We start from the raw sequence: 13,179 nt of genomic DNA on the forward strand, positions 1-13,179 counted from the left end.
CAATTATCTGAGCCATCATCGCTGCTTCCCGGGGTCTGCATCAGCAAGAAACTGGAGCCAGGTACCCCAGTGTGGGATGCTGAAGAATAAACAGCATCTTCACTGATTTTTTTTAAGATTTATTTATTTATTTATTTTTTAAACTTTTATTTAATGAATATAATTAAATGAAAATGTAATTAAATGGATTACAATGGCTTCCCCCCCATAACTTGCCTCCCACCCCTGCTCTCTCTCTCCTTCCATTCATATCAAGATTCATTTTCAATTCTCTTTATATACAGAAGAACAGTTTAGTATATATTAAGTAAAGATTTCAACAGTTTGCACCCACACAGAAACACAAAGTGAAAAATACTGTTTGAGTACTAGTTATAGCATTAAATCATAATGTACAGCACATTAAGGACAGAGATCCTACATGAGGAGTAAATGCACAGTGACTCCTGTTGTTGACTTAACAAACTGACACTCTTGTTTATGGTGTCAGTAATTACCCTAGGCTCTTGTCATGAGTTGCCAAGGATATGGAAGCCTTTTGAGTTCGCCAACTCTGATCATATTTGGATAAGGTCATAGTCAAAGTGGAAGTTCTCTCCTCCCTTCAGAGAAAGGTACCTCCTTCTTTGATGGCCTGTTCTTTCCACTGGGATCTCACTTCTCACTTGCGGAGATCTTTCATTTAGGGTGGTTGTTTTTTTTTTTTTTTTTTCTTTTGCCAGAGTGTCTTGGCTTTCCATGCCTGAACTACTCTCATGGGCTTTTCAGCCAGATCCGAATGCCTTAAGGGCTGATTCTGAGGCCAGAGTGCTGTTTAGGACATCCGCTATTCTATGAGTCTGCTGTGTATCCCACTTCCCACGTTGGATCGTTCTCTCCCTTTTTAGTTCTATCAGTTAGTATTAGCAGACACTAGTCTTGTATATGTGATCCCTTTGACTCTTAGTCCTATCAGTGTGATCAGTTGTGAACAGAAATTGATCACTTGGGCTAGTGAGATGGCATTGGTACATGCCACCTTGATGGGATTGAATTGGAATCCCCTGGTATGTTTCTAACTCTACCATTTGGGGCAAGTCCGATTGAGCATGTCAAGATTTATTTATTTGAAAGAGTTACAAAGAGGGAGGGAGAGAGAGAGCAATCGAGAGAGAGAGAGAGAGTGAGCTTTCATCCACTGGCTCATTCCACAGCTGAAGCCAGGAGCCAGACTTCAGAAATGGAGGAAGTACTGATTTTTCCTTAGTTTTTGACAGGTGCTTTGCTGGGTATGGAATTCTTGGTTGAGTGTTTTCCTTTCAGTATCTTGACTATGTCCCCTGACTTCCTTCTGCCTCTCTCTTTCTGATAAGAAGTCACTTATTAGTCTTACTGAGGATCCCTTAGATATGATACTTTTTTCTTTTTTTTTTTTTTACATAAAGGTATTCTAAATTTTTAAAACTTTTTTTTGACAGGCAGAGTGGACAGTGAGAGAGAGAGACAGAGAGAAAGGTCTTCCTTTGCCGTTGGTTCACCCTCCAATGGCCACTGTGGCTGGCGCACCGCGCTGATCCGATGGCAGGAGCCAGGAGCCAGGTGCTTTTCCTGGTCTCCCATGGGGTGCAGGGCCCAAGCACTTGGGCCATCCTCCACTGCACTCCTGGGCTACAGCAGAGAGCTGGCCTGGAAGAGGGGCAACTGGGACAGAATCCGGCGCCCTGACCGGGACTAGAACCCGGTGTGCCAGTGCCGCAGGTGGAGGATTAGCCTAGTGAGCCGCGGTGCCAGCCCTTAAAACTTTTTAAAAATAATTTATTTGAAAGAGAGAGCAGGAGAGACAGATCTCATCTGCTAATTCACTCTCCAAATGCCCACAGCAGCCAGGCCCGAGCCAGGTTGAAGCCAGGAGTCAGGATCTCAGTCCAGGTCCCCAGGGACCCAAGTACGTGGACTATCACTTGCTACCTTCCAAGGTTTGAGTTAACAGGAAGCTGGAATCAGGGGTTAGAACTAGGACTCGAACACATGCCCTTCAGATACGGAATGCAGGCATCCCAAGATGCTTCTTTTTGTTCTTTAAAGATTTATTTTTATTTATTTGAAAGGCAGAGTTAGAGTGAAAGAGAAACAGATTTTCCATTCTGCTGGTTCACTCCCCCAAATGGCCACAACAGCTAGAACTGGGCCAGACTAGAGCCAGCAACTTTGAGCCTCATCCTGTCTCCTGCATGGATGGCAGGGGCCCAACTGCTTGGGCCTGCTTCTGCTGCCTTCCCATGCGCATTAGCAGGGAGCTGGATCAGAAGTGGAACAGCCAGGACTGGAACCAGCACCCATATGGGATGCTGGCACTGCAGGTAGCAGCTTGGCCCACTACACCACAATGCTTTTATCCCAAGTGGCGTCTTTACTACTATGCCAAAAGTAATAACATGAAAGTACTTTTATGTTAATACTTTCAAAATTCTGTTTTTCTTTGGCTTTGAAAGTTTGGTTACAATGTCTAGAGCTCTCTAGGTTTATCATACTTGAGGTTTTTGAGCTTCTTAGATATGCAGATGCATGTCTTTCTTCAGACACTGTGGACTTCTTGGCCGATTTCTCTTCACCTGTATTTCTGCTTTTTCTTGGTCCTGGTGCGCTCACATGAGGCATGCATTGGAATGCCTGATGGGCTCCCACAGGTGTTTGAGGCTCTTCACATTGTCTTCATTCTTGTAGTTCCTTGCATTTTTCTTTCTTTTCTTTTTTTTAAGATTTATTTATTTGAAAGTCAGAGTGGAGAGGCAGAGAGAGAGAGGGAGAGAGAAAGAGAGAGAGGTCTTCCATCTTCTGGTTCACTCCCCAGATGGCTGCAAAGGCTGGAGCTGTGCTGATCCGAAGCCAGGAGCCAGGAGCTTCTTCTGGGTCTCCCACATGGGTGCAGGGGCCCAGGGACTTGGGCCATCTTCTACTGCTTTCCCAGGCCATAGCAGAGAGCTGGATCAGAAGAGGAGCAGCCAGGTCTCGAACTGGCGCCCATATGGGATGCCGGCGCTTCAGGCCAGGGCATTAACCCACTGCGCCACGGCACTGGCCCTATGCCTTGCATTTTTCTTCATTCTTTTTTCTCTTATCATTTCTCAGGCTGAGTAATCTCCGCTGGCCTACCTGCAAGTTTGCTGAATCTTTTTTCCTGCTGCTGAGTATCTCCAGTGAATTTGTGTTTCAGCCGTTGTCCTTACCAACTTCAGCGTTCCTATTTGGGTCTTCCATTTCTAATTCTTTCTATGATGTTTATACTTAGTGGGACGTTGTTCTCATATTTTCTGTAACACTTTCAGACATGTTTTTCCTTGAACATATATATATATATATACATATTTTTTTTCCAATCTGTCCAATGCCTAGGTTTCTTTAGGGATAGCTTCTGTTGTTTGTTTTCTCCCCCTGTGTATGTGTCCTATTTCTCTATTTCTTTGCATGAAAATTTTAAAGTGAAAACTGGGCATTTTAAATGCTATAATACACAAACTCAGGAAATAAGGTTCCCCTTCCTGTCCTGAGGCTTTGCTGTTGTCACTGTTTGGAAATTCCCTGGACTGATTCCTTTGTCGTGTGAGGTCCCCAAGTGCCTGCTCTTTTTGCTTAGTAGTCATCTGAAGAGCGAGCATTCCTTGTGTGCTGGAACCAGGAAGTCCCCAGCCTCTGCCGGTGGGTGGGCCCCGTGTGGGGGTGGGGGGCACTGGGGCATGCCTTGAAGCCTCCAGCAGACATTTCACAGGTGGTTTCAAGGAGAAGGGGGCACAATCAGATAGAAGTACCCAGCACTGTGTTCCACGGTTCACTGGAGCACTGTAGGGCACCATGGTACACACATGTCAAGGACTGAAGTGAGGACTGGCAGGGTCCACTCGCTGAGGAGAGATAGGGGAGTGACAGGCTGGGTGCCTGACTGGACTGGTTATGCTGTGCATGTGTGCTGACAAGTTGCACTGTACCCCATAAAATATACAGGCGTTGCATACTAATAAAGATGCTACATAGGGGCCAGCATGTGGGACAGTGGATAAAGCTACTCCTGCAGTGCTGACATCCCACGTGGGTGCAGGTCTGAGTCGGTCGCCCCACTCCTATCCAGCTCCCTGCTAATGGCCTGCGAAAGGCAGCTGCAGATGGCCTAAGTGCTTCGGCCCTTGCTACCCACGTGGGAGACCAAGAAGAAGCTCCTGGCTTCAGACTGGCACAGCCCTGGCTGTTGCTGCCATTTGGGGAGTGAACCCTCGGATGGAAGATCTCTGTCTCTCTGTAAATCTACCTTTCAACTAAATAAATAAATCTTTAAAAAAATAAAAATGTACAAGGTTTATTGATACAGACAATGAAAACATTTTCATCAAGGGAAAGAAAAACAGTTGATTTTTTTTTTTTTTGACAGGCAGAGTGGACAGTGAGAGAGAGAGACAGAGAGAAAGGTCTTCCTTTTGCTGTTGGTTCACCCTCCAATGGCCGCCACGGCCGGCGCGCTGTGGCTGGCACACCGCGCTGATCCGATGGCAGGAGCCAGGTACTTATCCTGGTCTCCCATGGGGTGCAGGGTCCAAGCACTTGGGCCATCCTCCACTGCACTCCCTGGCCACAGCAGAGAGCTGGACTGGAAGAGGGGCAACCGGGACAGAATCCGGCGCCCCAACCGGGACTAGAACCCGGTGTGCCGGCGCCGCAAGGCGGAGGATTAGCCTAGTGAGCCGCGGCGCCGGCCCAACAGTTGATGTTTAACTGTTGCTTCTTGTAAAACTGAGATGAGGAGATAAGACAGAGCATTTTGCCCTGTTCTCACAGTGAATCAGTCTTCTGGGTCCGCATTAATATTCACTTTGAATCTTTGTCCAGAGCAAAAAACTATAAGCTCCACGAAGATTGGATCAGTAATGTAAAGAGTGACTCAGGAGCAGGATGCCTGTTCTCAGGTCTGTTACGATCATGAGGAAGCTGTTTGCTGTTATTGTCCTCTTAGCAGAGTAAGGTGGTGAAGTAGTGCCTTCTTATGAAAGAGTCTGGATTAATGTAGTTGGTCCTCAGCTGACAAGAAAGGAAACTTGGCAGAGGAACCATCATGGAAGAAATAGCCATTAGTTACCAACACCCCAGTCACCTGCGCTTATTCGCTAACTGTGTCTTAGGAACTATTTCCTTCCAGGTCCCTGATGGCAAAGCTGTGAGGTAATGAGACGCTTACCAGGATGTTATCACTTCGCACTGAAGTGGTAGTTTTACAGATGCTTCTAACAATTAATGCTTCTCTCTCTTTGTAGGTGCCTCTAAAATTCTTCCAAGTGTGATTGGTTGCCTTGAATTCTGTACTTTCAAGTTGGAAAACATCCTGGAGTATCCTGAAATGTATACTGAAGAATGGGTGGGAATTAATAAAAAAATTAATGAAATGAAGTCTCAGCTGGATGCACTGCTAAACGCTATTGGTACTGTTCCACAGTTCATGGACGTGGATTCCGGCTCGTAAGGCCCCATCACTGTCTTTCCTTCTGAGAGAGTTTTTAAAAAGCATATTGCCAGCCGGCGCCGCGGCTCACTAGGCTAATCCTCTGCTTTGCAGCGCCGGCACACCTGGTTCTAGTCCCGGTCGGGGCGCCGGATTCTGTCCCAGTTGCCCCTCATCCAGGCCAGCTCTCTGCTATGGCCAGGGAGTGCAGTGGAGGATGGCCCAAGTGCTTGGGCCCTGCACCCCATGGGAGACCAGGAGAAGCACCTGGCTCCTGCCATCAGATCAGCGCGGTGCGCCGGCCGCAGCGCGCTAGCCACGGCGGCCATTGGAGGGTGAACCAACGGCAAAGGAAGACCTTTCTCTCTGTTTCTCTCTCTCACTGTCCACTCTGCCTGTCAAAAAAAAAAAAAAAAAAAAAGCATATTGCCAAATGACTCCGTACCATAAAGTCCATCCTTTCCAAGTGTACAGTCCTGTGGGTTTTGCTGTATTCGTAGCCCATAGATGGGCTCCACCGTGACCACAGTCAACTGTAGAGCGTTTCCTCACCTCGTAAAGGAGCCTCTCTCCCTTCAGCCCTTCACCTGCCTCTCTGCTCTCCTCCAGTCTCTCCCACCGACCCTCCCCTGGCCCCAGGCAAGCACGAATTTACTGTCTCTGTTGATTCTCCTCTTCTGGATATTTTATACAAAAGAATCTATATATGTGATCTTCTGTGACTAGCTTCTTTCACTCAACATAAGGCTTTCAACATTCATCCATGCTGTGGTGTGTTTCGATTTTTAATCCATTTTTTGTGACTGTATGTAGTTGTATTTTATGGATCCCTCTGTCCACTGGTGGGCATTTAGAATGTTTCCATTGCTGTAACAATCCATGTGCAAGTTTTTTGTACATCCTTACCAGTAGTGTATGAGGGTTCCAACTTTTCCACAGACTTGCCAACACTTACTGTCTGACTTTGGATTCCATCTGTACTATTTGAGTGTGACCTTGGTTTATCATGATCATTTTGATCTACATTTTCCTGATGACTGATGAAGTCAAGCATTGTTTCATATGCTTATTGGACATTTGTATATTTTTTGGGGGGAGGCATGTTTTTGGATCATTTACTCTTGTTTTAATACGGTCATTACAGTCATTTTTTCTTTTTTTTATTGAGTTGTAAGATTTGTTTATGTATTTTGGATAGAAGTCCCTTTACAAATTACAAATTATATAGTTTTCTCCCATTCTGTAGGTTGTCTTTGCTTTTTTTTTTTAAGATTTATTTTATTTATTTGAAAGACAGAGTTACAAAGAGAGTTACAAAGAGAGAGAGCCAGAGAGAGAGGTCTTCCATTCACTGGTTCACTCCCCAAATGGCCACAATGGCCAAAGCTGAGCTGATCCGAAGCCAGGAGCCAGGAGCTTCTGGGTCTCCCACATGGGTGCAGGGGCCCAAGGACTTAGTCCATCTTCTGCTGCTTTCCCAGGCCATAGCAGGGAGTTGGATGGGAAGTGGAGCAGCCAGGACTTGAACCGGTGCCCATATGAAATGTCAGCACTGCAGATGGCGGCTTTACTCGCTATGCCACAGCACTGGCCCCTTCTTTTGTTATTTTATTCCTAAGTATTTTCTTTTTGATGTTATTATAAAGATATTTCTTAATTTTAAATTGTTTACTGCATTTATATAGGAATACAAGTGTCTTTTTTATATTCTTTTCTAAGTGTTTATTTTCATCTACTTGATGCGGGGAGGGAGAGAGAAAGAGAGAGAGAGAACCAATCCAGCTACCGGTCCACTGTCTAAATGCCTGAAGCAGCCAGGGCTGGGCGAGGCCAAAGCCAGCAGTCAGGAACCCAGCTGAGTCTTCCATGCGCGTGGCAGGGGCCCAGCACCTGAGCCTTCCTCTGCTGCCTCCCAGGATGCTAGACTGGAAAGGAAGGAGCCAGGACTCCAGCAGACACCCTGATATGGGATGTGGGTGTCCTACGCAGGGCTTAGCCCGCTGCGTCACAATGCCTGCCATGATTTTTATATATCTTGTATGCTGAGCCCGTTCATTAGTTGCAACATCATGAATTCCGAGGGTTCGTTGGCATTTTCTACACATGCGATCCTGCTGTTTGTGAATAGAAGCCACGCCTTTTCAAACAGACGCCTTTGCTTTCTTTGCTTAGCTGCTCAGGCTGGACTCTGCCTATGGTGTTTGTGGTGTCGAGTGGCAAGTGTGAGGTGTGAGAGAGAACACCCTTGTCCTGTTCCTGGTCTGAAGTGAAAGCGTCCGGTTTCCACCATGAAGCATGATGGTAGCAGTGGGTCCCTCACAGATGTTCTCCATCAGACTGGGGAGTTCTCTTCTTTTCCCAGTATTTTAAATGATTTCATAATGAAAAGATGCTGGATCTTATCAGATGCCTTGTCTGCATCTTTTGAGATGATGATGTGAATTTTGCTTTTATTCTATTCACATGACACATCCTATTACTTGCTTTTTAGATACTAAGTTCACCTTGCCTGTGTTGGACAAATCCCACTTGATCATGGTTTATGACACTTCTTATAGATTGCTGGGTTCTGTTTGCTAGCGTTTTCCTGAGGACTTTGCATCTGTCTTCATAAAAAAAAAAAAATGACCTGTTTTCCTGTCCTGTGACGTCTGTGTTTACTGCCTCCATGCGGTGAGTTGGGCAGTGTTCCCTCTCCCCTGTGTGTTGAACACTGAAGAACTGGGGACTCATCTCGACCTTCAGTAGGATTTACTGTGGGTGGGTTTGTGACTACTGACTCAATTTCCTCATCTGTTATCGTTCTCGTCATAGTACCTATTTTTTCAGGTCATTGGGGTTTTTATTTTTTTGGTATCTTTCTAGGGACTTGACATTTTCATCTGAGTTAATCCAATTTGTTGGAAAATGTTTTCATTATATTGCCTTATAGTCCTTTTTGTTTCTGAAAAGTCAGTACTAGTGTCCCCCTCTCATTTCTGATTTTAGTAATTTGAACCTTTTCTCTCTTTTTCTTGGCTGATCTAGCTAATTTTTTTTTAATATTTTCAAAGAACTTTCCTTTGATTTCATTGATTTTTTTCTTCTGTTCTATTCTCTGTTGAATTAATTCCCATTCTAAGCATTATTATTTACTTCATTTCGCATTTTTTTAAAGATTTATTTTAGGGGCCGGCACCATGGCTCATTTGATTAATCCTCTGCCTGCAGTGCCGGCACCCTCTATGGGCGCTGGTTCTAGTCCCGGTTGCTCCTCTTCCAGTCCAGTTTTCTGCTGTGGCCTAGGAAGGCAGTGGAGGATGGCCCAAGTGCTTGGGCCCTGTACTCGCATGGGAGACCAGGAGAAGCACCTGGCTCCTGGCTTCAGATTGGCGCAGTGCCAGCTGTTGCAGCCATTTGGGGAGTGAACCAACAGAAGGAAGACCTTTCTCTCTGTCTCTCTATTTTATTTATTTGACAGGTAGAGTTACAGAGGGGGAGGGTGGGTATTTTCACGTGCTGTGCCCAATTCAGTGTTATTATTATCATAGTTATAGATAGTTATAGACACGAGCTCTGGCCAACACAGCTTAATCCTCTATTTCGGGTTTCCTCAAAGCTGGGCAGTTGTTGGCAAGGACAACTAATTTTGCTTTGCCTTGTCTGATCATCCTCAGAGTCTGCTTGTTCCCCAGCATGTACTTTGTACTTTATTTTTTTTTAAGATTTATTTTATTTATTTGAAAGAGTTACAGAGAGAGAGGTAGAGACACAAAGAGCGAGGTCTTCCATCCGCTGGTTCATTCCCCAGATGGCCACAATAGCTGAAGCCGAGCTGATCTGAAGCCAAGAGCCAGGAGCCTCCTCTGGGTCTCCCATGGACAAGGGCCCAAGGACTTGGGCCATGCTCTCCTGCCTTCTCAGACACAGTAGCAGGGGGCTGGATTGGAAGTGGAGCAGTTGGGGCTTGGACTGGTGTCCATATGGGATGCTGGCACTGCAGGCTGGGGCTTTACCCGCCACACCACAGCGCTGGCCCCTCTGCTTTTTCCAACAAGCTGAAGTATAGAGCTGATTGACTCCAGTGAGTTTGCCATCTTCTCTGTGGCCACCATCCTCCTCCTGTGTCCACTGTGGCCCCATCCAAGAACACCAAGAAAGGAAGGATTTCCATAGTTGTGATCTTTCTTAATAAGTGTATTTATAGCTATAAATTTACCTCTAAGGACAGCTTTAGCTGTGTTCAGTAAATCTTAGTATATTGTATCCTCATTTTCAGTAATCTCTAAGTATTTCATGATTCTATTGTGATTTTATTCATCAACCCATTTGTTTTTTTTGGGGGGAGTATTATTTGATTTCCACATATATGGGAATTTACCAAAATTTTTCAGGTATTGATGTATAGTTCATTCACTGTGGTGTGAGTATCCACCTTGTATCATTTTAGCCTTTAAATTTACTGAGTTTTTTATGGCCTACCTTCTTGTCTATTCTGTACAAAGTCCCTGTGCACTTGAGAAGAATGTTTACAAGGTGGTCACCAAAAAGTTTATGAAACTTTTTGTATTTTTATTACATTTTCCACAAATATGTTGAAGTACTCTCATATTCTGTTGTTGGATAGAGTGTTCTGTATTTGGTTTAGCTGGCTTTCAATATTGTTCAAATCTCCTGTTTCCTTGTTGATAAGCATATCTAGTGGTTTTTTATTAATTATTGATAGTAGGATACTAAGTCCAATGTTGAATTATTTCTCCCTTTCTCTCAGTGTTTGCTTCATTTATTTTGGCATTCTGTTATTCAGTCAACATATGTTTATAATTATATATTTTTAAAGATTTATTTATATATTTGAAAGGCAGAGTTATTGGGGGGGAGGGGAGGAGGCATAGAGAGAGCTTCCATCTGCTGGTTCACTCCCCAAATGGCTACAACACCCAGGGCTGCACTGGGCCAAAGCCAGGAGCTGGGAGCTTCTTCCAGGTCTCCCATGTGGGTGCAGGGGCCCAAGGACTTGGATCATCTGCTGCTGCTTTCCCAGGTGCATTAGCAGTGAGCTGGATCAGAAGTGGAGCAGCCAGGACTTGAACTGGTGCCCATATGGGATGCTGGCACTGCAGGCGGCGGCTTTAACCTGCTGAGCCATGGTGTTGGCCCCTATAATTGTATCTTCTTGATAGATTTGATCATTTTATCATTATAAAATATCCCTCATCTCTACTAACATTTTTGTTTCAAAGTCTATTTTATGTGCTATATTAGTCCAGACACCCCAGCTTATTTGTGATTGCTGTTGATCTTTTTTCTACAGCTAATTTGTGTCTTTGAATCTAAAGTGTGTCCTGTAAAGAAAACAGAGCTGATTAATGTTTTTAATGCATTCTGTCAGTCTCTTTATTTGTATTCACTTCTTTGATCTATTCACTTTTTTTTTTTTAATTTGAGAAGCAGAGATGCAGAGACAGTGAGAGACACACAAACGCCCCGGTGCCTTCACTGGCTGAGGCAGGACTAGGCTGAAGCTGGGAGCTGGGAACCTACTCAAGGTCTCCTGTGTGGGGCCAGGGACCCCACTACTTGAGCCATCACCTGCTGCCTCCTCGGGTCTGCATTAGCAGGAAGTCAGGATCAGGAGCCAGGGCCAAGACTCGAGCCCAGATACTCCAGTATGGATTGTGGGCATCTTAACCCAAGCTAGGCCAGATGCCCACCACTCCATTAGTAGTTAATATTGTTATTGCTATAATTGGATTTATATCTCTTATATTATTGTTTGTTTTGTGGTTTTTCTTTTATTCCTGTATTTTCTCTTTGCTGTTTCCTTTTGCAGTAACTGAATATTTTCTAATACAGCCATTATTTTTTTTAAACATTTATTTTATTTATTTGAAAGACAGAGTTACAGAGAGAGGTAGAGACAGAGAGAGGTCTTCCATTCTCTGGTTCACTCCCCAGATGGCTGCAAAGGCCGGAGCTGTGCTGATCTGAAGCCAGGAGCCAGGAGCTTCTTCCAGGTCTCCCACGTGGGTGCAGGGGCCTAAGGACTTGGGCCATCTTCTACTGCTTTCCCAGGCCATAGTAGAGAGCTGGATTGGAAGAGGAGCAACTGGGACTAGAACCGGCGCCCATATGGGATGCTGGCACTTCAGGCCAGGGTATTATCCCACTGCGCCATAGCACCAGCCCCTACAGCCATTATTTTTATATTGACTTTCACTATATTTTAAAGTTTTTAAGTGGTTATTCTAGAGTTTATTAAATACCTCTTAATTTATCAGACTTAGCTTCCAATTTATACTATTTTCATTCTAGGGGAATATATACATTTCACTTATATATAGCTATATTTTTAACCTTTTGCAGCTTCATTGTTTTACACACACATATATATCTTAGTATTAAAAATTCACAATAAGTTATTATAACCTTACCATCTGTTGTCATTTCTTTAGCACATTTGAGGTTTCCTCCAGCTATCTTGTGTGTGCTGGTTTTGGCAAGCATGTTCCATGTCTATTATGTAGACCTGACAGTACATTACAATGTGTATTACTTTACACAATTTCTTTTTAAATCAGTTATGAATGTAGAAAGATACCCATGTATGTTGTCTTTTATAGTTAAATCGTTAACTTTATATATGCTTTGTGTTTTTCGTGTGGACCCCAATTGCCATCTGAAGTCATTGCTTTCAACTTGAAGAACTTCCTCTAGTACTTCTTGTAAGGAAAACCTGCTAGCAACAAATTCAGTTTTTATCTAGGGGAAGTCTTTATTTCTTCTTCATTTTTTAAAAAATACTTATTTATTGATTGATTGAAAGGCAGAGTGACAGAGAGGAAGAGGGAGAGGGAAAGGGAGTGAAGAGAGGGAAGGGAAGGGAAGGGGAGGAGAAAGGAGGGGTGAGGAGAGGAGAGAGCTGTCTTCTATCTGCTAGTTCACTCCCCAAATGCCTGCAACAGCCAAGGCTGGGCCAGGGTAAAACCAGGAGCCAGGAACTCCATCCAGGTCCACGTGGGTTGCGAGGACCCAAGTACTAGAGCCATCGTCTGCTGCTTTTCCAGGAGCTTTGGCAGGAAGCTGGATCAGAAGCACTGAGTAGCAGGAGTCGGACTGGCACATTGATCTGGGTGCTGGCATTGCAGGTGGGAGCTGAACCTCCTGTGCGGCACACCAGCCTCCTCTTCACTTCTGAAGGATGTCTGTGCTGGCTATAGCATTCTAGGTTGACAGGTTCTTCTCTAAGTGCTAGCAGTGTGTTGTTGCACTGCCTTCTGCTCCCTGTTGCTCCTTCTGAGAAGTCAGCTGTTAATCTATGTGTGATGTGTTGTTTTACTCTCATTGCTTTCAAGATATTCTCTTTATTTTGACTTTTGGCATTTTTGTTATGATACATCTATCTGTTGGTCTCTTTGTGTTTGTCCTTCCTGGAGACTCTTAAGCTTCCTGTATCTGTTTTTAAGGAAGTTGGAGTTTCCAGCCATTGTTTTTTGTTTTTTAATTTTCCCGCTCCTGTCTCTCAGCATTTCCAGGGATTCTGAACGACTTCTTTAAAAAGCAGTTTTTACCAGTTTCAGGCCAGCCTTGCTCTCACACTGCTGTGCAGGGAGTCAGTCATCGAGAAGATGTTGAAATCTGTTCTTCTCTTTATGTGAGAAGACCCTACTGTTCCAGAAGTAAATGTAGAGGTGTAAATTTTTTTTTTAACATTTTAGGCCTTTATTTAGTGAGAAGGA

General features: G+C 44.4%; 1 protein-coding gene across 2 annotated transcripts in view; it reads left to right on the top strand.

Annotated features, from left to right (window-relative positions):
- The window catches only part of AXDND1 (axonemal dynein light chain domain containing 1), a 112,275-nt gene that overhangs the window by 56,546 nt on the left and 42,550 nt on the right, over positions 1-13,179 (top strand). For both annotated transcript variants that reach the window (XM_051858247.3, XM_089299454.1), the window contains one exon: positions 5,277-5,478. In XM_051858247.3, coding sequence (XP_051714207.2) covers positions 5,277-5,478 — 202 coding nt within the window. The remainder of the gene's footprint in view (positions 1-5,276; positions 5,479-13,179) is intronic.

The sequence above is a fragment of the Oryctolagus cuniculus genome, chromosome 7 (genome assembly GCF_051225735.1).
Source record: "Oryctolagus cuniculus isolate XC-2025 breed Fujian yellow rabbit chromosome 7, ASM5122573v1, whole genome shotgun sequence".
NCBI classification, from domain to species: Eukaryota; Metazoa; Chordata; class Mammalia; order Lagomorpha; family Leporidae; genus Oryctolagus; species Oryctolagus cuniculus.